At 38.2% G+C, this 24,294-nt stretch overlaps 1 protein-coding gene across 27 annotated transcripts in view; it reads left to right on the forward strand.

The window, feature by feature from the left end:
- Window positions 1-24,294, forward strand: part of dst (dystonin) — a 199,994-nt gene that overhangs the window by 56,992 nt on the left and 118,708 nt on the right. For 18 of the 27 annotated variants that reach the window (XM_067386836.1, XM_067386855.1, XM_067386833.1 and 15 more), the window contains 4 exons: window positions 3,457-3,546; window positions 6,672-6,785; window positions 11,415-11,492; window positions 14,037-14,129. In XM_067386836.1, the coding sequence (XP_067242937.1) occupies window positions 3,457-3,546; window positions 6,672-6,785; window positions 11,415-11,492; window positions 14,037-14,129 (375 nt within the window). Of the gene's footprint in view, window positions 1-3,456; window positions 3,547-6,671; window positions 6,786-8,388; window positions 11,334-11,414; window positions 11,493-14,036; window positions 14,130-21,005; window positions 22,030-24,294 lie in introns of those variants that run through there. The other 9 variants (XM_067386860.1, XM_067386850.1, XM_067386853.1 and 6 more) reach the window with 4 other exon arrangements.

A 24,294-nucleotide genomic window follows, 5' to 3' on the forward strand; every position in this document is an offset into this window, starting at 1 on the left:
CCACTCCAGACCAAGAGCCCAGCCATCCATCCACACAGCACAGGCATACTGCCTGAGCCCTTCACAGACCCTGAGCCCGCGACCGCCACAGATCCTGAGTCCAAGCAAAAGCCTATGGCCATCTTCATCCTGGAGCCCGAGTCAATGCCAGTAGGTGTCCTCATGGAGTAAGTGGATGGAGTGGAGCCCCTCTCATACTCCCACCAATGAGGGTGAGCTGTGTCTGGCCTTTACATTATTATATGAGGAAAAAGAAGAGGATATTTGCCTTAGTCTCCCTTCCCTGCTGGTCCTGCCCAGCCCCAAGTCTCCTATGTCTCCAATGGTCCCACCCAGCCTCCCTCTCCCACCTCCTCTACTAAAGACAGCCAGTCCTTCGGCCTCGCCTCTGCTGGTTTTCTTCAGTCCCTCGGCTCCCCCTTTGTTGACTCCACTCTGCTGTGTGGATCTGCCTTGGGTCTTATGGTCTCCAGCTCTGCCTTTGTAATGAGATCCCATGGCTCTCCAGCCTCTGAGCCTGTCACTCCACCTTGGCCCATCAACCAGTCAGCTCCACCTGGGCTCCTCCCTTCCTCGGCTCTACCTGGGACCGTCGTCGTTACGGCTCCACTGGGCTCCCTCCTCCCTGTGGCTCTGCCTTGGTCAGTCATCGCTCTGCCTGTACCATGGACATCACCTTCAGCTGCTCTTTGTCCCTCCACCCCTTCAGCTCCATCAGGCTCTGCCTTCTCTCCAGCTCCGCCTTGGTCCTCAGTCCCACCTGCTACGCCTCTGGCACTCAAGTTCCACCTCGGCAGCTTATCATCACGGCTCCGCCTTGGCCTCCAGAACCTATGGTGTTGTCTGGTGTCTGTGTCTCCACGGTTCCATCTAGGTCTCCAAATCTCCTGGCTCCTCCTCTGGTGGTTGGACAGCTGATTCCATTCTGGCTCTTCCCGTTATTAGTTCCACCATGGGCCTTTATCCTGGCTGTATTCTGCATTGTTAGTTGTATCCTCCCTCCATCAACTCCACCTGGGACTGTGGCCCTGATGGCTCCACCGGGCTCCCCTATCCCTCCGTCTCTGCCTTGGTCAGTCTTCGCTCTGTCTGCGTCACGGACGTCCGGGCCTTCAGCTGTGCCTCATCCCTCTACCCCTTCAGCTCTGTCGGCTCTGCCTTTCCTCAGGCTCCACCTTGGTCCTCACTCCCACCTGCTCCACCTCAGTCCTCTGGCACCCTGGTTCCACATTAGTGGCTCATCATCACCTAAGGTGTTGTCCGGTTTCTATGTGTCCTCGGTTCCACCTAGGTCTCCAAATCTGGCTCCACTGCTGGTGGTTGGACAGCTGACTCCACTCTGGCTCCTCCCACCATTGGTTCCACCATGGGCCTTCATCCTGGCTATACACTGGGTTGTTATTTAGATCCTCCCTCCATCAGCTCCTCCCTGGCTCCTTTCTCCATCTCTGCCATGGTTTTTCCATTAACTAGTCCCCCTCTGGTCACATTCCTCTCCAGCTCCACATCCTCCCTGGACTGTTGGACTCTTAATAGTTACGGCTCGACGCGCCTTCCGGGAGGGGGATGTTGTGTAAAGGTTATGTTTAGTTCTGTTAGTTCATTTGTGTTTTATTTAGGCTTTCCCTGTTTCTGTTTGTCTGAATTGTAATTTCTTCATTTATTTCTATGGTTTCTGATTCAATCTCACAATCTCACTGTGTATTTTTAAGCTATTAGTTTCCTCCGTTCATGGGTCAGTCTTGTGTATGTGTATGTGTATGTTAACGTGGTTGTGTTCAATACTTATTATTTAGATTATTTATATTCTCCTGCATGTTCCTGATTGGATTTATTAAAGATTATTATTTTATTTGGACTCTATCATTGTGCGCTTTACTACAGCCACACATCCGTGACAGTTGGACAGTATAACAAGAAATAATATCAATATTTTTCAGCACACTTATCAGTATTATTATACATTTTGTTGCTCTGAAATGGTTTAAAATGGTTTTCTTAAAAAAAGAAAATCTATTTTAATAGTTCATTATAACTAAATAAAAAGAAGAAAGATGGTGTATTATTATAAGATTATAATTTTTAACACTCCAGGTCAAATTTATTTATTAAGTATTTATATATTTTTGTATAAAAAAAGTCACAAAAACAGTCGCAAATGAGTAGGTTAATTTAATTGAAAAATACTCATTTGTTGTAATGCATAAAATGGCAAAACAGCACTGATTGAGTCTATACAATTAACTATAAATAATATTTTTTAATACTTTTACAATGTATATTTTACAGTATTGGAGTCACCTCTGCTACTACTATTTGTTATGCAAGGTGCTGACTTGCAGCTCATGGTAAAGTGTAACGGACTGACCCAGATCCCGAGTTAAACATCTATTTTAATCATGTAGCTGTGGTTTCTGGGGAACGAGAGGACCTGATGTGAAAGCAGGTCAGTGAGGCAGAGAGGTGACTTCAGCGGCGTGGTATTCAGGACCATGGTCAGGCAACGGTCATGCTGCTGGAGCTGCAGTAGCGAAAGGCCTTCAGATAAGATGTTTGTCGTTAGCCAGTACCTCACGGGAGCATTTGTGTTTACTATAGGGAACACTACAATCCTGCTACAATCCTGTATGTGTATGTGAGGAATAAAAAGGCTTTCAACACAGCATAAGGGATGATTCATTGGGAAATGATACCTCAAAAAAACATCCTCTTACAATGGTCAAACATCAGTCCTGAGTAATTGTTTGCAACAAGCAGTGACTAATTGTTGAGACACTGTGATGCTGAACTTGGACAACCAGTTACTCAGTAATATTAATCAATCTTTTTACAGTAAGTGCAGATGAACTGGTTTGGCCTTTGTCAGAAATGCTGTGTTTAAACAGGCCTTTTTCAAGGTGCACCAGTGTCTCGCAGTCATAAAATGGGTCCTTTGTCTTTTGAAGGATAATAACTACAGTGGTGGGAGTGTCTTACTTCTTTACTATTTCAAATATCATTCATTGCTGGAGATGATTTCCCATGAAAGAATCCACTGCAAAACTTTAAAGGAAATGGATTCATGACATAATGGTGATAAATTCTCCTGCATTATGATGTGATTAGGTAGATAGATAGATAGATAGATAGATAGATAGATAGATAGATAGATAGATAGATAGATAGATAGATAGATAGATAGATAGATAGATAGATAGATAGATAGATAGATAGATAGATAGATAGATGGTCATTGTTCATTTTCATTTTAAAAGCTTGATTAAATTCTTAAGGTTCATATAAATTTGTATTAAATAAAACACTGAATTCAATTATTGACCAAAACAAATTATTGATGATTCAAAAATCCATGCATTGGCAGGATTTATAACTGATGCATTGAGAAAATTCATGAATTTTTACACTTCTGATAGACTGATGGATTTTTTCATACATTCTCTTCTCACTTTGTGGCAGGTACGAAAGCACGTGAACGACCTGTATGAGGATTTGCGTGATGGACATAACCTGATCTCCCTTTTGGAGGTGTTGTCCGGCGAGACACTGGTGAGTATTGCTCTGTTTCAACTGTTCAGTTATCACTTATTGTCTGTCCACTGTTTGAATCTGAAACACACTTGAAAAGCAGTCTTGAAGCGGAACACTTGAACACGTGTGCAGTCACTTGCTGTTTTTGAAGGGGGCATCTTAGATTCACCATTCACACCAGTCCACATCTGTGTGTGTGTGTGTGTGTGTTACTAATCCAGCAGGCTGATTAAATGTGCACTCACACACTGATGAGCTATGCTAAAAGTGACGTAACCAGTTCCTGCACACTCATGCTTTACACCAGCTAAAACATTTGTGCTAATAGTGTAATATGTGAAAATGCTTTTGCTTATTTACACACTAGTGTACAACAAACCCTTCATATTCACACTATAGCAGTTTTACACTAAGAAAGATAGTGTATTGTGTTACAATACATTCAGTTTCAGCTTTGGAGGAATTCTCATTCAGCATCAGATGTGCTGTAGAGTTGTGTAAACAAACACATACTACCAGATTATAGTATGCAGGCCACATTTTAGAAGCCGCTGAGATTGTGGTGTCAGTATTTGACAGTATTGCGTGTAATATATGAAATCATTGTTTTGCCTGTTAGTTTTGAAGCTAACATTTATGTGCTAGTGTGCCCTTCAAATTGATACAATAAACATTGAGATACACATTTAAATTGTAAGTCAAAATATATATATTATGACCTTATACTTATGAGAAAGTACACCTTAGCCTACTTTTAAAAATACTTTTTATTACGGAAACATATGCTTGTATATATTATGCTTGTACAAATTATATATTTGGTGAGATATGTTCTCTTAAAGGTGCCCTAGAATTAAAAAATGAATTTACCTTGGCATAGTTGAATAACAAGAGTTCAGTACATGGAAATGACATACAGTGAGTCTCAAACTCCATTGTTTCCTCCTTCTTATATAAATCTCATTTGTTTAAAAGACCTCCGAAGAACAGGCGAATCTCAACATAACACCGACTGTTACGTAACAGTCAGGATCATTAATATGTATGACCCCAATATTTGCATATGCCAGCCCACATTCAAGCATTAGACAAGGGCAAAACGTCTGGATCTGTGCACAGCTGAATCATCAGACTAGGTAAGCAAGTAAGAACAACAGCGAAAAATGGCAGATGGAGCAATAATAACTGACATGATCCATGATTACATGATATTTTTAGTGATATTCGTAAATTGTCTTTCTAAATGTTTCGTTAGCATGTTGCTAATGTACTGTTAAATGTGGTTAAAGTTACCATCGTTTATTACTGTATTCACAGAGCCGTCGCTATTTTCATTATTAAACACAGTCTGCAGTCTGTATAATTCATAAACACAACTTAATTCTTTGTAAATCTCTCCAACAGTGTAGCATTAGCCCGTTAGCCACAGAGCACTATCAAACTCATTCAGAATCAAATGTAAACATCCTAATAAATACTGTACTTAGACATGCTGCATGACGAACACTTTGTAAAGATCCATTTTGAGGGTTATATTAGCTGTGTGAACTTTGTTTATGCACTGTATTATAGTCGAGAGCTCAGGGGGCGGAGAGCGCGAGATTTAAGGTGCATATATAATGATGCCCCAAAATAGGCAGTTAAAAAAATGAATAAAAAAAGTCTATGGGGTATTTTGAGCTGAAACTTCACAGACACATTCAGGGGACACCTTAGACTTAAATTACATCTTTTGAAAACACGTTCTACGACAGCTTTAATATCATCTAAACTTTGTCTCGTGTGCATATCCTATACCACGTAATCAGGTGTTTGTCACGACTAATTAATTGCTGATCGTGAACTCTGATGGTGTTTGTTGTTCACACCCTGATGAAGGCTCATTAGCCGCAACATGTTGGTGTGCGGTTACATGTCACCTGTTTTCAAATGCCTAAGCCATGATTAAATAAAGGCTTTTTATATTTTTCCTAAATACTCCTAAATGCCTTGGATTGATATTTTTTAAAAGTTAACTTTTCCTCTGAAACAAAGCATTTACCGCTTCCCCTAAAAATGTCCAACATTTTTTTCTTCTTCTTCTATAAATTTTGTCCAATCTTAACCTAATTTTGTTCAGATGATTGTGAGGCTGAGCCAAAAAAAAAAAAAAATCATGTTTTTTTCAGAATTCAAAATCGTTCCTGAGAATTTGTTTTACGAATTTGACAACAAGCACTTACAGTGGATGTGAGGCTGTATCTCTGCAGCACTTTGGCTTTTTGAGACGAAACTTTGTACCTGTCATCACGAGCATGACTGGAGGGTACATAAAAGGTTTTGGAACAGCCTACTAGTCAAGAGATATGAAAATGGCTATTTTTGTTTAACTTCTGTACATTTTGACCAAAAATCATAATATTTAGATTACTTTAGATTCGGTGTGGCTTGCTGAACATTTTGAATTTTGAATTAAAATGCTGTATTTAACATACACATTAACATATCATTATGAAACTTGGTATGTGTCTTTAGCACCATTCCCTGAAGCCACATGTCAAGTTTTGGGTTGGTGCCATCTAGTGGTCAAAAAAATATGAGAAAATTTACAATTATTCTTTTAGCTTTTTGGAATTTGAAAGTCTCAACTATTTGTATTTCTTTGGTCCTACAGAATTCAATGGTATATTTTCAACAGTGAAAAAGAATCACTGTAATACTACAACCAATCAAACTTCATGCGATTGGTGGGTTTGGCGCAGCCCAGTAATTGCTGCTTGCAGCTATATTTAGTTATATGTTTATATTTGATTAGTTTTTATTCTTGACATTACACCTGCATTTATTCATTTAGAAGATAATTTTATCATTAGAAACCAGAAACTCTGTTCAAACTGAGGGATTGAGTTTAATTTGACTGAGAATTCCTCCAGAAGCTTTTACTGTCAAGTCCGGTCCTTTTGTGATGTGAGTCTTTAGTTTGGCTGCTGACAGACCTTCTCATCACTGTAGAGAAGTGCCCCCTTTCTTTTGATGACACCCTGTTTCTTTTCCTCCTTGTCTTCTGTCCTTCTCATTTTCTTCTTCTGTCCATCTCTTATGTGTCCACCTGTTTCTGTGTCTGTATGTGTGTCTCTCTCTCGTGCTCACGTTCCCGCTGTAAGCCAAGGGAGCGTGATTTTCTGAAGACGTTACGGTTGGTGAGTGCGGCTGACGCATGCACGGTTGAGCGGCATGGACGTGACCACGATGATGATGATGATGATGAGGATAAGGGGGTAGGTGTGGACACGTGTCCTCCTGCCCCCTCAATAACAGGACTAATGTAGCGTGTGCTGTGATATTAACTGGATTGCTAAACCCAGAGAAGCTTGGCTTCTCATCAGTGGACTGTAGGCATCTAGAACTTTCCCGATCTTTACAAATTCACCCGATGGTTAGGTTGAAGCCACAGGGATGGGTAAATACCATGTTCATAATGGCTAAATATTGCCTTCTGGGGTTTCTGTGGAGAGCTCTAGAATGCCAGCTTGGTCATTTCTCAAGACACAGAAGCTTGAGCTGTGAACTAAAGGCCTGATTCAAGTTCCTTTCGCTTCAAGAGTGCATTAAAGACCCCATGAAATCAAAGTTTTGTGGCTTTTAGTTCATGTCTGTTGAGGGTTAAGGCCCCGATATACTTCAAATGAAACTGATGAACTGGTGTGACGTCAATGCGAACAAAAACTTGCCAAAATGATGTTTTTGGAGTTCGAAATAGCTCATCAGAGGCTGGTAAACGCTTTCAAACTACCCATTGGTCCGTGGCAATGATGTAATAGGTGGGTGTGGCTCTGAGGCTCCACCTTCTTTGACATGGAAATTTCCAGTTCATTTCTTCTGTTTAGTTCACCAAGGTCACATATATATAGTAGAAATTATTTATTTATTATTATTTATAGTTGTAACTGAAATTGTAATTCTAATTTAAAGCAATACTGACACTGTCACACATCTATTGTATAAAGTGCTGTATAAATAAACGTGACGTGACTGAAATGAAAAAATGCAGAACAGGTGCAAACATATCAACATCACTATGACCAGATGCTTTCTGAATGGCTGTTTTTTTTTTGTTATTGATGTGAAAGTGCCTCTCTCAGAGGGCGATCGCGAATTAGAGACATGCTCGATGTTAAAGTGTATTAAGCACATTAAGTAGGGGTGGGCGATATATTGATAGACACGATTAGCCGGTTGAAATTCGTCAACTGGTAGAGATTTTGAACAATTGTCTCTGATACGTGAGGCTATTATGCTGCGCGGTCATGAAAGCGTGAGTTTTTAAGCATTGCGGTTTAAAAACAAGTGGTTTTAAACCGTTTAAGTGCAATTAGCAGCGAAAGACAATTCATTCCAGCATATGCATGCTCTCTGAGAGACTGTTTCTCAGCGCCGTCTGAGAGACGTGCGACATGAAGCTGCGGCTCAAAGAGCGCGTGAACTGTTAAATACACATTAAATACACCTATGTGTCAAAGTGACCATGTATTTGCAAGTAAACAGAGCCATTTATGTCTTAAGTGAAGGTGCAGTCAGTCTTAAAGGGACAGCATCCAAATTTACCTGCTGTCATTATTAATGCTAATCAAAGAACAAAAAAGAGAGAAAATCTCTCACTGTTAGCTTTTGAAACTTTAATAAGAATAAATGCATATTTAATTTACACAGTAAAGACTATGCATTGTCTTCAGTAAGCTTGAGTTTTTTAGGCTAGTATTTTCATCAGTTGATGATAATTATGAAATTTCAATGATATGGAAAATCTGAATATCATAAAAATCATATTTAAAGCAAAAATACCTATATTGTGATATATATTGTTATCGTGATATAAAATGACTCATATCGTGATATAAGATTTTGGTCATATCGCCCGCCCTATCTCAGCAGTGTAGAGTGTTTGGGCGGTTCACTAAGAGTATATTGTCACAAAGGTATTTCCAACTTCTTTTTACCTTTTTACCTTTCTTTTTAAAGAAGTTTGGCTTGAGTATATCGGGGCCTTTGAAATTGATGACATCTCTGGCTCAGCGGCACAAACATTTTTTTCTTAGTTTGAATGAAATCCCCAAAAAGTTTTAAGTGATTATGTAGTCATTAAGCAGTCATGAAGTCAGCGTGATTTCAGTTTTCAGTTTTTAAAACTCTTTATTGAATAATTTTTCAATTCCTAGAATAGGAATAATACTTTAAAAATACACTGAAAAAATGTAGTATACCCGTTTAAATGAAAAACATTTTTATGTACTGTTCATATCTGTTTTGTTAACATTATTGTTGTAAAATGCAGTCTATTGGTGATTGATATTAAATTTAAAAATGAGTGCTTAACTGATATATCTCCAAAGCCAATATATTGGTTGATATTTGGCATTTTTTAATGATCGGCAATAAGTTCTTCTGTTTGACTAATGTGATGGAAGGGGTAGTTTTATTTTGATGGTGCATCTTCTGACTTTTTATTCTCTTTTTAACAGTTATAATACATTATTAGATAGAACAAATAAAGCAAACAGAATATGAAAAAGTATTATAGTGTTTATATTATTAGTAATAGACAGACAAATACTATAAAACTTTCTCATCTATCGTCGGCATTCAGCAAATACGCATTTATATAATTTGATCAAGTTTTTGAATATCTAATAAACATTTAATTTCACAAACCTTGCAGACCTAGACCTTATGAATGCGCGCTCGCTTTTCATTTTCGCTTTTGAACGTGATTGGTTATCAGGGAGTAAACTTCATAAAGGAATCATAAACTTATGTTGGTCACAGAGTTTATTTTTTACAAATATCCAAAAGCCAGTGTAAAAATCCTATTGGGTTTTTGTCGAGGGAACCAGTGAGATGTCAAACTATGGGTTGACCTACAAAAAATTTGCCATCACTGCAGCGCTCTAATGCTCGTAATTTGTTTCTTTGTTCTTAATTTATTACTTTAATTGTTTGAGGACTTTTTTCTTACATTAGTTAGCCTAGTACTAGTTTTTGCCATGGAATTGATATTTGGCATCTGTATTTATCCCGTGTTAATTTTGTCGATGAATAATTTTTATCATAATTTTCATCAACGTAATTTTTTTCACGGACGAAAACGAGACGATGACTAAAAAATGCGTTTTGAATGACTAAAACTATGACTAAAATCTACTCTAATTTTCGTCAACGAATGAAAATGAGATGAAAATGAAAGAGAGAGATGATTTGGGAAGATATCCATTCAGGACTGCTGTCTTGTGTGGAAGATGCACACATTTGAAGTGTAACGTGCTGATCTACAGGCTCGCCCAGCAGCACTTCAGACTTCTTCGCAATTAATGAATAGCACACGTTTATGCCAAGCAATTGCTTATAAACTAATATTGATGAATTATGACAATGTTTACTACACGGTGTTTATATAGTAGTATGTTTTAGACGGTTGTAAGAATGCATATTTTATCTCCCCCATCTGAAATTAAATGAGCAAATTGCAGACATTTCAGAATAAGAGGGATGGTTTATTATTATAATTTTTTCCTGGTAATTTTTGTTGTTATTGTTTAAACAATAAACTGTATTTAATTTAATTTCTATTTAATTCATAGTAAGCTACTGTGTCTTGTCACAGGAACAAAAGACTAAGAACATTTTTTGACACATTATTTAATACATTTTACAAGTATAAGGGTTATTATAGTTAACTAAACCTAAAACCATAAAAAAAATCATCATTACTTGAAATAAACTTATTTTATTTCATCTAGTTCCTAAGCTTTAGCTGAGGTATTAAAATAACAAACATAAATATAAACTTATAGACATTTAAAAGCAAAAACTAAAAGACATAAACACACAAAAAAATGCTAAAACTTTGAACTAAAATTATAATGAAAGCAGAAAAACAAAAAATCAAATCTAATAAAAATTTTAAATGAAAACTATAAAAGTATGTCAATAAAAACTGTCAATTCCTGAAAAGTACTGAATTTTTTGTGTCTTTTTGCACTTGAACGGTCAAAAAACGTCCGCTTTGGCGAGCAAAGTACAGTTGGGTGAACATAAACAGTTTGGGGAATATCAGATGTACCTATATCAGTGTATAGGATCTGTGCATTGTTAGAGAAATGCTTAATGCACAAGACTATGACTAAAACTAAATCAAAATTAGCACTGTATTTATCAAAGCATTTCATGGGGTCCATTAATGTTCATCATGATTTTAGAAAATTACACACTTATATTTAATCAAAATCGCTATATCATGTGATACAAACCTTTTGTTTTTGATTGATAGAACATTTTGTCATTTCTCACAATTCTGTGAACAAAACACATGGAGCTCATGTCAGTCCTTTCCTTCCAGACTCTGTGCTGATGCACTGAAGGGCAAAACAAATGACGATTCTCTTAAAGTCATCCATCATCTGCTCTATTGTGCTCATTTCTCTTTAAGTCTACCCACACTGTACTGTACATTAAGTTTGAGCTGAACTGAGGCTTTTTTATGTTTCAGCTGGACAGTGGAGATTTTCTTTCTTTCCATCTGCTTTATTCCCATTTAGTTGCTTCCCGCACCACCCCACGACTTTGACCTTGCGTTTGGCTTTGTGTTCCTTTAAGGCTTCATATAACTTAGTGCAAACCTGTCATGTACATGTGTGAAGTTAGCAAGAAACATCACCTACTTTTGTCAGGTGAACTTCCCCATTCAGAGAGGGGATTGATATGCAGTAGTTGATGATAGGGGGCGCTGTGAGTTTCTCTCCCCGCAGGCAGAGCGTCTGTGTGACGGTACGGTGAGTGTCTGGTGCCGAAAGCTCGGCTGTGTCTGATTATACATGTTCTGACGGCTTCTCCTCTCTCTCCTCCCCTCACAGCCGCGGGAGAAGGGCCGCATGCGCTTCCACAGACTCCAGAATGTACAGATTGCACTGGACTATTTAAAAAGACGACAGGTAAGACCAGTGGGAAACATAATCAACGTAGGCAGAGGGATTTTTTTTTTTTTTTAAGCAGTTCATTTCATGCCGCAGGGTCATAACCACCGTAGACATTGAGAATTAGAAATAGCCAATATTTGGTATTTTTGATGTTTCTCTGCTGCACACCATTACACACTTCTCTGATTGTTGAAAAGTTAAAAAAGTAAAATTTTCAGGCTGGTTCTGTTTGAGATGGCCAATCAAATCAAAGAAGGCGGGGCTTCACAGAAGACGAGTGCAAATTCCAACACAGTGCTTTAGTTTTAACAGTAAAAGTGTGCATGGCAACATTTAATATTCCACAACTTTTTTTTACTATACTAATGTTTATCGACTGACAGAAATATCTAGTAATGCAAACTTTTCTATGAAATTTCATCATTTTGAATTGGAAATATATTTTATAAATTTACCCTATTTATGTAATTCATAACTGAATGTGACGAGACTAAAAGCATATTGCATTTTTGACATAGGAGTTAATGTGTGTGTGCGCACATATTTTAAAATAAAATTTTATTTGCAAGTAGTTTAAATCGATTACTTCACAGTTTATTTTATGTGCCGTTATTTTTTTGTTATTCCCATAAATCCCTTTCAATCCTCTAAATATATTATTACTTTACATAAAAATAAAAAAAAGGTCCCCCAATGTTCAAGACATGGTTATGGCCTTGTCTTGCAGTTTAAAAATTTAGTGATTAAATAAGTGTATATTTTTTTGTATGATTTTGTGCAGCACTATAAGAAATAGTGTATAATTTTCTGCTTCTGAAATATAAAAAAGTCTTTGTCTTTGTCTTTGTAAAGTAGATTAAATCGTCATTGAAGCTCAACAACAAGAATTAAATCTCATTTACAAGCCAAACTCACTGCAGTTGTTGATATCTGCAGAATTCTTGCTGTGCAGTATCATCTTAATGATAACATAAATCATTTGCAGTAATACTACTCTAAGCTACATTTGCAATTCAAAATGAGGCTGCTTTGCTCCCACAGAGATATTTGACTGTTTTTCACCAAGCGAATTTCATACGTTTAAACTAATTATTGTAAATTCCACTCATGTTGCACTTGTGTTACATAATTGATAGACACAAGATTCCTGATGGTTAAACATTCACAAATATTGTTATTATACCAGTAGTTTTTGATAAATGATGCATCTTTCAAAGGAAATAGATAAAATCTGCTATGGGTGGGCTTTCATTTCTACAGAGAAAACGCGAAGAGACATCTAATTTGGTTATTTCTAAAAATACAAGCCCAAGCAGTTCTGTTCAGAGAAAGCAGACTTTGACAACATAAATCATAAATATTTGAGATAGTCTTGCCTTACAACACCATTTAGCTGACTGTTTATAAAATATTGCATGACTTCTCATTTGTAATTGCTTGATTATGCCATAAATATATTTCAGTGCACTTAAGAAATCATTGCCTTATCCAAGATCAAGAATGGTTACAGTTGTGAGAATGCTGTGAAATATTCATCACTGCAGGCTATTGTTATGATTCACTGCACATAATCCACATTCTGTTTTCATTATCAGTATCAAAATCAAAGAATATTAATATAGCAAGCCACAACCCATATATAAGTGCATAACAGTGATTTTATCATGGGTAAGAACAAAAGAACTTTTGTTTGACTCAAAATAGTGACTAACCCAATATGATTAAAGATAGCAGTTTTCTAAAATAGTTGCAAAAGCGATTATTAATAATAATAATAAATTGAAATCAACAATAACAGTGTATCAACTTCACAGTTGCTTTAAATGTAGCTGTTTCAGTCAGAATATATAAAACTATCCAAGCAGTTATTCCCCATCATGCTTTAAATAACAGTACTGTACTGCAGTGCCCTCTTGTGATGAGCCGCTGACAATGTTATGTCACTGTCATAAGCAGCATGAGGTTTATTATAGATTTATTGCTCTTAGAATTATGTTTACAGTATAATCTAAAGGTAGATCACGTCATAGATTAGTTCTGGAAAACGAATGCATTTTTAATGGCAGTATAACAGAAAGACCATCATGCACTTGTATCTACAGTATTTTAAAATTTTATGGTATATATTTATCTATGTATGTGTTTTTAAACCATATGGAAACATTCTATATAAAGTGTATAAAGTATAAAAACACTCTTGCATGTGCTTCTGTGGACATTACAAATAATATTACATGCCTTCGAGCGCTTAATCTCATCTCATTTGCTACTGAATTAGAAATAATTAATTAAGCAACAGAATTAGATTTAAATGGCCATGAAATTGAGCAGTAATTAAATCTTACTGAATCCAAAATATAGCCTTGCACGTTGTAATATTGAGGTGAAAAATTACATTTAAATTGCATATGGTTTTGTATGTGTCTTTGTGTATAAACATGCATTGATTTAAAATAAATAAATAAAAATGTCATTATATATTCAGTCATGTGTTTCATGTCTTCATGGAATGATGCAGAGCACTGAATGATTATGTTCGTTCACTCCTCGTGTCCTCAGGTGAAACTGGTGAACATCAGGAATGATGACATAACGGATGGAAACCCAAAACTGACATTGGGATTAATATGGACCATAATTCTGCACTTTCAGGTGAGTCGGCTATTTTTGTGTTGTTTATTTAAGTTGTAGATGTTTGAAGGGGGTCCACCCTGCTTATTCCCCACGATGTGAAACACAGAGAATATGCCAGTAATAAATTATTGATATTATTTTGTCTTGGTTTCATTTTGTTGATGAAGTTTTGCATGACTAGCATTCTTGTGATGTTTTAGCTCATTAGATTTACATCCAAACTGCTTTCATTTTGCAGTTTATTCTCTGACCACAAGAGGTCAGACATGTATTTGCTGGAGGGTGTGCACTGTGCAGATATTGAGCAAACTGAGACAAATATGCCCTGTATTTACTCCTGTCTGTGGCTGTGATGGGTAACCAACATTGTTTGTTTGACTGCTGTATTTCAGCACATACTGTGTATTTATGCTGGCTTGAGAAGGTAAACATGCTGTTATTGTACAAAATCCCTGACCAAAGACCAACATTTTCATTTTCAACTGTAACTCCTAGAGCTTTTAAATTACAACCACCCATAACACCCTAGCAACCATTTAGAAGTGGCCTATCAACCACTTAAGAACCATCTAGCAATGTCTTAAACCACTTAAAACATCTTAGCAACGCTCAGGTTATCTTATTAGCTGCATTGTAACCCAGCAAATCATTTGGACGCTTAATACCATTGAAAAGACGTTCCTCCTACACGTCCTGTCATGGTTGAAAAATAGTTCCAAAATGAAATTTGAACAGACGTCTTTGACATTATCTTATTAATTAATTAATTATTATATATTGAACTGCACAAAGATAAAAGTCAAAGTAACAATTATACATGCCACTCCAGAGAATTTCAGACATGTACAAACATATCTGAATGCATTTTTAGGAAATGTTCTGTGTTACATATTTTTACAAATTTATGCTGTCCTGCCGCAACTATTTTTGGCCAGGGACACGATGTTGCCATCGGACCGATGTTTGTTGGGAACTGCCTAGCAACCACCTAACAATACCTTTAACCACTTACAGCACCTTGGCAACTAACAATGCCCCAGAAAGCACTTAGAACACCTCAGAAGGTTCCTAGAAACACCTTAACAACCACCTAGAACACCTTAGCAACTGCCTGTCAACACCTTAGTAAGTTCTGAGCCCCCTTGCAACTGTCTAGAAACCAAAACACGCTTACAACCACCAAGCAACGCCCTATCAACCATTCAAATTTATTAGTAACTGCTTAGTAACCACCTAGCAATGCCTTAAAGGGATAGTTCACCCAAAAATGAAAATTTGATGTTTATCTGCTTACCCCCAGGGCATCCAAGATGTAGGTGACTTTGTTTCTTCAGTAGAACACAAATGATGATTTTTAACTGCAACCGCTGCAGTCTGTCAGTCTTATAATGTGAGTGAATGGGAACACAATCAATAAGAATCGAAAACACTTGCATAGACAAATCCAAATCAAACCCTGCAGCTCGTGACGACACACTGATGTCCTAAGACACGAAACGATCAGTTTGTGCGAGAAACCGAACAGTATTTATATCATTTTTTACCTCTAATACACTACTAAGTCCAACTGCATTCAGCACTCGGTTAGTGAGGTCTGATCGCGCTCTGAAGCGTGAGGCATTACTGCCATTATCAGAGCGCGATCAGACCTCACTAACCGAGTGCTGAACAGAATCTTGGCTGCGCTGGGGGTAAGCAGATAAACATCAAATTTTCATTTTTGGGTGAACTATCCCTTTAAATGACTTACAACACCTTAGCAACTGCATAACAGTGCCATAGAAAGCACTCAGAACACTCTAGAAATTACCTAGCAACACCATAACAACCACCTAGAAACTGCCAAAAAATGTCCTAGAAATCACTCAAAACACCTTTGCGACAGCCTAGAAACCAAAACACGCTAACAACCACCTAACCGCTTTGTAACTGCCTAGCAACCACTTAGCAATGCTTTAAACCACTCAAAACATTTTAACAACTACCTAGAACACCTTAGCATAACCCAGTTAGTTCTGAACCCCCTTGCAACCACATAGCTTTCAGCCTTCAATTTCTTTCTTCAAACTGCCCAATTACTCAAATCCATAAACATTCAGGCAAGGCTTCATCAAGCCAACGCTCAAAGTTTGTCTTCATTTCCCTCCTCTAGTGTAATTATTGTTTGGCTGTAGGTGGAGTGCAGTGAGCTCTGTTTGTTTGGCTGTATCTGTCAGTCGGCACAACATGTTCTCTCAAACACTCAGGCTCAGTCTGATGCTTATTCTTTTCCTGTAATGCTCTTTCATGCAGGGACATTTCCCATGTTTTAATGAAGCTTCAATCATGTTATTTTTCTCAGTAACTACAATGGTGAGATTGATTTATTAACGCCATCATTTTAGTATCAACATGTAGTAGCTCGAAAATAATTGTCATTACATACACAAGAACTGTCTTGTATCTTTTACTCAGTTATTCAGTTTTGTAAAAAGGCATTTGTATTTTCATCAGCTTTTTCATTCCTTGTGATATATATGTCTGTGCTTTTCATGGTGCAAGAGATTTTATTTCTTAAAATGCTGGTGCCATCCTGAGCGGGTGCAGATGATGAATGCATTTTGTGTTTGCGATATGCTTTTCCAAAACTCGGACTCGTAGTAGTCCTGCAGTATTTCTGAGGGATTTGTGCTTTAGCTGCAGAGGTCACTCGGAGGTTTTACTGCAGCTGCGCATTTGCAGGTCTGAGCATGTGAAACCTTCTCTGCATCAAATGTACAGTATATAAGACTGAGGCGGAGAGGAGAGCAGTTCACACAGGACACGCTCTTGCTTTTCAAAGTTGTAAAATGCGTCTCGGGGCCAATCTGTGATTGGTTTAATTCCTCTGCCAACACGAATGCATCCAGTGTGAATATCCCCTACTGATTTTGAACACACTGTCCCACCTTCACAGTGGCAGATTATTAATATCCTTGGCTCGGCTGCTTCGAGATGATGTTATTCTCGATTCAAACCCAAACCATCACAGCTCTTCCTAATTCACATCTCCAGCATGCAAGAATGACGCACTACAACAACTTCTCCGCAAACCATGCTGGCCCAGCCTCCCTGACGGCCCTCAGTTGGCTGAAGGCATACAAAACAAGTCTGAAAATCCATTTCTGGGGCACAGCCGAAGAATGTGTTAAATAATGCTTGGGTTCATAAAACTTGCTGACAGGTAGCGTGGGGACGTGCAGAAGCACCTGCCGCTGTCACTCTCACGCGAGCCGTTGGGCATGCGGCCTGTTCCCTCATGATCTGCAGTTGGAGGGTACGTAGAGTTGTTTTTGGTGCCTCTGCTCAGACATTAGTCTCTCAGGGCTGATTTTTGAACCGTGTTCATATTTTCTTTTGCCCTCTGGTCTCTTCTTTGGAAGTATCCTGTTTTGAATCAGTTTCCAACAAATTAAATATCACAGTTCACTACCTTTACATCTATTGTTTGCGGCTCTTTAGGAAATAACTTGTAATTAAAGATGTTAAAGAACGCAGTTATTCATTTATACAATATTCACAGCTGGCATCTGAATACTGTCTGTTTAAACATGCGATCAAAGACATTCATTTCTGAATCAGTTCTGTTGTTTCAGAAGCTTTTGCTTTACGTTTTTGCCTTGTAAACATGCTTTGAAGTCCATGAATGAAGGGTGTGTGAACATGTCCTCTAGCCACAATATGCAACTATAACATGATATTTGATATTTTTTTGGTCAAACAATGAACAAACTGCATTACTGAGCAAGTACCTAAAAACATGTTCAAACCTGCCTTACTACTTAAATTTTGAGTTTAGATTTGGTAGGAAATGTTTGCTTTATGCCAGTGGTATTCAAATAACCAGTTCTGGACCTCGGGTTTAGTTTCATCTGGACCGCGGGACATAATTGCAGCATTTTACCGTTTCTACAGATTAAAGTGAGCAGCGCGTCAAAACAAAGGAGCGATTCACACCACGAGTGCTCAGGGCCGTTTACTGTAATGATCTTTTGGCACTAAATCCTCTAATATTTTCATCTAGAGCCAAACACGCTTCATTCAAGCTCTTTCTGCTCCATGCACTTTCTCCCGATAAAGATGTAAAGCGTCGCATTAAGAGCTGCAGATGATGCAGTTATTTTAAAGGAACACTCCACTTTTTTTTAAAATAGGCTAATTTTCCAACTCCCCTAGAGTTAAACAGTTGAGTTTTGAAAATCGCAACTTTTCATTTTCTGTCGGTCTTAGTACACGATGTAACTACAGAAGAGTCAAGTTTTAAATAGGTAAAATATTAAAACTCTTTGGTCATTTTTGAGCGAGATGCTAACGGTCTAATCAGATTCAATGAACTATGCTAAGCTATGCTAAAAGTGGTACTGCCAGACCTGAAGATCGGCTGAACGGATTTGATAACAGTAAAACTCAACTGTTTAACTCTAGGGGAGTTGAAAAATGAGCCAATTTTCAAAAAAAAAAAAAAGTGGAGTGTTCCTTTAACAACAGCAGAAACACGGTGAGCAGCAAAATACAATTCCTATTTTTATCCGTTATAGAATCCGACCATTTAACTAAACTGGTTTGTGATAACTAAGTTAGTGAATTGAAATGGCACTTGAAATGAGATGCTATAGAACCATTCTTGGCATCTCTTACAAGGACCATATCACAAATGAAACAGTGAGAAACATCATCAGGTGCGAAGAAGGCCAGTATGAAGACCTGCTCACTGCAGTTAGAAAGAAAAAGCTGAAATGGTACGGACATGTCGTCAGATCCAATAACCTGTCCACAACAATCCTCCAAGGTAGTGTCCCAGGTGGCAGAAGTAGAGGTAGATAGAGAAAGAAGTGTGCTGACAACATTACAGAATGGACAATGAAAAGCTTTGGCACTAGCACATGATGTTCAACAGCACAGCGACCCGACGACCACACCGGGTCATGTGACTGATGATGATGATGATGATGATAATGAATCAGCATATTAAGAGCATTTCATAATAAACAATGTTATAATTTGGAAAATTATTTAGAGATGGCAAGGGAAAAATGACACACATTTTTCTTAAGAGGTAAACCCTGCACCCCAGTATGTTTTCTCAGTCCCAAGGCCTTCTCTGTGCCACGTAGGTGTTTAAATGTAAAAACAAACAAACAAAAAAACACAAATAGCCCGATAAAACATCTAATCTAACCTTTTAAATTCATATCCAGTCAGGAGAAAATATTTGCTTTTTTTGGTAAATATTGAAAAAATTCATAGATATCACTACTTTGGCTCTCGGGGCCCAAGATTCTCACATCAGCCCTTGCTGACCTTTGGGGAATCACTCACTGTCAAAACAAAATATCTGTGAAGAGTCTGAGAAGTGAGTCTGCAGCCATAAAGGGAAAGTGACAGAGCTTGTGCCAAAATAAGATTAGCAGATATGATACTTGCTCAGATGCCATTTATTATTTGTTTTGTTGGAAGCACTTTTGACTGTCTGTGCTTCTGAGATGCAGCATGATGGATCCACTGTGATTGGTGATCATCGGTACCCATGGTGACTCCTCCTCGATTCATCCATAAAGAAGAGCAGTGCCGAAGCGCAACTGATGTAAAAAAAAAAATATATATATATATTCCTACTCCACCAGCAACATGCAATTATATGTTCATCCACAGATTAAAATAGAGATTAAACTAGAAAAGGGCACAGCCATGGTGCTAGAATTTTGCTATATGGGTCCTAATTTTACACATATTCATACTGAAATTTATTAGTTACTTGTCTTTCGGTTCAGCACTCTTGTGTACCGGACGAGTGCAGTGTTGTTTTAACCACTGCACGTCTGAAATTCTGTGTGTGGATATTGATTCACTTTGATGTTGCGAACACATCTGAAGTACACAATACAAGTTGTCCTAAAAGTGAGACATGCTTTATACGAAACATTACAAACTAACTCATAAGCATAGTGTTTAAAGAACTTTCCCTCTTGTGCAGCTTAAGCTGCATTTCAGACCTGTTTTCCTTTTTGTGTACCATTACAGCCCTATTGTTAAGCAATTTGTTGCATGTTGCTGCATGATTAAAACAATTTTCTAGGAAGTTTGATGGAAGTAGTGAGATGTTATGGTGGTGAGATGTGGCAAATGTATTAGCACGTATTATCTTGTGTGGGTTCCCTAAAATGATTTAATGCAATAATGCAAATAACCTTAATTAACTTTAAATGATTGTTTGTTCAGTAACTTGTTCAATAAGCTAATTATATTTTACAACTATACAACTGAGATGACTGAATAGTCACCCAAGCAAGTTTATATAGTCAATATAAGTTATCATCTTCCATATCTATGACCACTGGCTATCTTTATTTGCTTTAAGTGTTGGACTTGATCCTTTTCAAAGCTTTGCTCTTGTTTTGAGCAAGATTAAAGAGCAAATAGAGAGCTTTGTCATCTGGGGCAGCACAGCCATGTTTGTCGAGCCAGCCACATTGTCCTGTTATTTTAAAAGGCCACATGACAGGCCATGACTCTCTCAGCCTGGTACGTCCTATTTGAATGGCCCAACTTGCTGAGCAGAGCTTTCACACGCAGCCCACAGTTACCAGAAGCCATCAGGCATCAGATGAGAGTGTGTCCCACTCCCCTCCCATTTCCCCCCCTCTCTCTCTCCAGCCTCCGACCGCTAAGGACATTCAGCCTCTGGAAACTCAACACCAGCAGGGCTCTGGGGGTGGCTGTGTTTACACCTCACATGAGGACTGTGACGTTTCCTCAGCTGTGACAGAGAGCTGGAGTTAGTTTGTGTCTCTTGCCGTGCGCCTCGATCTGTATAGTGTTTGTTCTGGAGGATCAGGGCAAAGGGTGCCGTTTCAAAGGTCATTGAGACTTCAGTGTGTTGGCAGCGTGAGAAGAAAGGGCCGGGCTGTGCAGCGAGAACGTGTTATACAGGAAACAGAAGTTTATGTGGAGTGTCTCGGTCCTCTGCTGAGTCTCAGAGGGATTCATATCATCCGTACTGCTGTGGATATTGGACTACTGCTGTTTGTCATACCTAAACACTTGCAGGGGAAAAGATGGCTGATACTTCCTGGGATAAGAAACCCTTGAACTTGCTGAACTTGTTTACAGCTGGCAGGAATGAGTGAAACTTTCTTAAAGGGGAGCCTTATTGGCATGAGAAGCCACCATGGGTAATATGTGTGGATGCGTGAGGGGCTCCAAGGAGGAGTGTTATGTTGATCCCACGAAAGCCCCAATCAGCCCCGCACCAAAGGAGCTCAGTGGACGCAGATACTTCCAAAGTAGGAAAAAGAGAAAATCAGCGGATTTTAATGCCACTGACTCTTTGAGAAGTCATGGAACTGAGAGCTGTAAGACTGATGACTTGGATCATGCCACATCCAGTAGCAATTCTCTCAATCAGGTTGGTACATTGAATTCGGAGCAAGATGAGGTTTCAAGGCCCCGCCAGCACAGTATCAGCCATGGGGTCTACGTTGGAGAAGTCCCAGTCCTCCGAGGTAAAACCGGTAGGAGGCCAGGTACTCATCAGATCAGTAAGGACAAAAGCAGGCCTACTGCTGAGCATAATCTACATGGGGTCACCAAGAGCTCCAGAAGCATCGCCTCAAAGGACGGGCTTTTGGAAAAGAAACTTTTGCGGAGACAGTTGAGGAGGGCGGTTAGTTTTGGAGCGGTGGAGCATATGCTCCAGACACTGAGAGGAAGAGGCTCCCTGACAAAGAGCAGTGTAGAACATCAGCTGGAAAACATGGAAGGGTTCTCCAAAATTATATGGGACACTCAAGTGCACAGGAAGCGGAGGAGGGCCCACACTTGCTCGGGAGAGTTAGTTTCCCAGGCTTCTTTGGATACTGTCCAACAAGATCTTGAACTTGGTTCTACTAAACACCAGGAGGTAATATCAGCATCTGTAAACATTTGAGATGCCATTTATGATGCAGTGACACAATGAAAGTGACGTTACATCATGCAGAGGGCCCCTGAACTACCAATTTTTAATGCCTGTGTGATTAATAGAATTTTACTTTTGTTCGGCTTCCAGTGATTATGAATACATGATGCCGCATTCCGTTCCTTTTCTTTAAAGCAGTGTGCGCTGTCACACTTCCTACGTAACATCCAAATCAGTCCAATCATGTAACGTGACTGTCGTAATATACAGTCCTCCTGTTGAACCTGCTCGATACTATAAAAAAAGAGCGTATTGAGCTGCAAAGTCGGCTTTCTGTATAGTATAGGCTACTTTGGGCTTTGCGTGTGCGCTTAAACAGACAAATGCACACAAAAATATGTCCATCTTGAAAAGATTTCACTTATACGTATTCAATTATGTCTTTAGTAAATTTGGGAAGGTAATCGAATGCTTGTCAGTATATTTAGATCTGTGTTTAGTCTTAAAGTGACAGCAGCCTAATAAACCTGCTGCTGTGTTTCATTTATGTTAATCAAACAACAACAGAAAATGAGAAAATTATTTTTAGTAGGCTAAATTGTTTATTTCATCTGTAACTTGTATTTGTCCTATTGTTTGTAGTTTTCTTCTGTTTTATTGTGTCACTGTTTCAACTCACTGTTGTTTGTAGACAGTGAAACTGCTCTGAAAGAACGGATTAAGGGGTTTGGGGTCATTTTGGGGTTTTTATGGACGCATTGACAGGGGCCCCTTAAAAGCTTTGCTTTGGGCCCCCCAGAAGCCTAGGAGAATTATGCATTTCTATGGCATTATTAACACCAAAATCAATCTGTGTCATTTGAGAAAATCAGTAAACATAACCACAGTACAACAAAAATAATCGTAATGCAACTGCATTATTGATAATCGCTATAGTTATGTTATTTAGAGAGACATTAGTTATTCAACTCTGTTCTAGCTACATTAAACTGTATTGTACATCTTGTATTTCCAGATTGTTGTGTTAAGACATTAAAAATAGTAAATTATAGGACTTTAAACAGAAATATTATGAAATAACTACAGTTCACTCCTAAAGCCACTACTTCTACTTTGAGTGTTTCACATGATGCTGCAGTGGTTAAGTGGTACAAGTCGAAGCTATCAAATAATTCTGTTGTTTTATGATTTCTACAAGGACATGAATGCTTTTTCAAGTTATGGCGTGAAATGGCGTGAATGCAGCTATACGACAGCCTTGAGTGCCTTAATGGTTTTTTTTTCTGTTACATAAGTACATTTACATTCATGCATTTGGCAGATGCTTTTATCCCAAATGATTCACATTGCATTGAAAGTATGCATGCTTGCAGTCAAAGCTATTAATATGGCATTATTAGCGCACTGTTTGAGCTACAGGAATGCTATAGGAGACAAGCAAATTAACTTTCAAATTAAATCATCCTTCCACTAGAATAAACTAAGGGTGATAGTTGACCTTTATGCTGCATATAACTAGTAACAGTTACTTTGTGTCATGGCTGTTGCTATATTTGTGATTTTAACTAGATATATTGACCGATTAGCATCTAAAATCTAGACACTAGTTATTTTATAATGAATGACACAGAGTTTCCATAATATTATCATTCATGGCAGTGTTTAGTCAGAGTTGGCATGTTTTTGGTGTGTTTGGTTCTTGGTTTAATAGCTCAGTCTTTCCACACCCACAGTCTAAACACCATGTGCTTTGCTCTCTTCCGACAAGCTATAATTACACTGTGGCCGGCCGGCAGATTCCTTTCAGTTTACTTCAGTGTCAGCACGTACACATTATACACTTATCAATCTGTAAATGATTGTTAAGCTGCTGGATTTTATATGTTGTGGTATAATGTGTTTCCTTAAATCTGTAGGCGTTGACTTACCTTTTGCTCCAGGCATTTGATTTTAGAGGTGAACATCCTTCTTTTTTTATAATGTGAAGTCTAATGGTCAGTGGACACGTCTACGTTAGCGGTCACAGTTCATTAGTCAGCTTCAGTGTATTTCACTGCTTTATTGAAAATACATTTAATATGATTTATTGCCTACATGGAGACTACTATAAATATCTCTAAATGAAGAAACAGAGCGACCGACCTGTGCTGGTGAATCACTGATCAAATATCACATGATTCAGACTTTCTATTTGCACCAGCTGAGCCTCAATGCTGAAACAGACATTTAAAAAAGGCCAAATTACAGATATTTGCTAATATTTATATT

This window comes from Chanodichthys erythropterus, chromosome 5 (assembly GCF_024489055.1).
Source record: "Chanodichthys erythropterus isolate Z2021 chromosome 5, ASM2448905v1, whole genome shotgun sequence".
In the NCBI taxonomy this organism is placed as follows: domain Eukaryota; kingdom Metazoa; phylum Chordata; class Actinopteri; order Cypriniformes; family Xenocyprididae; genus Chanodichthys; species Chanodichthys erythropterus.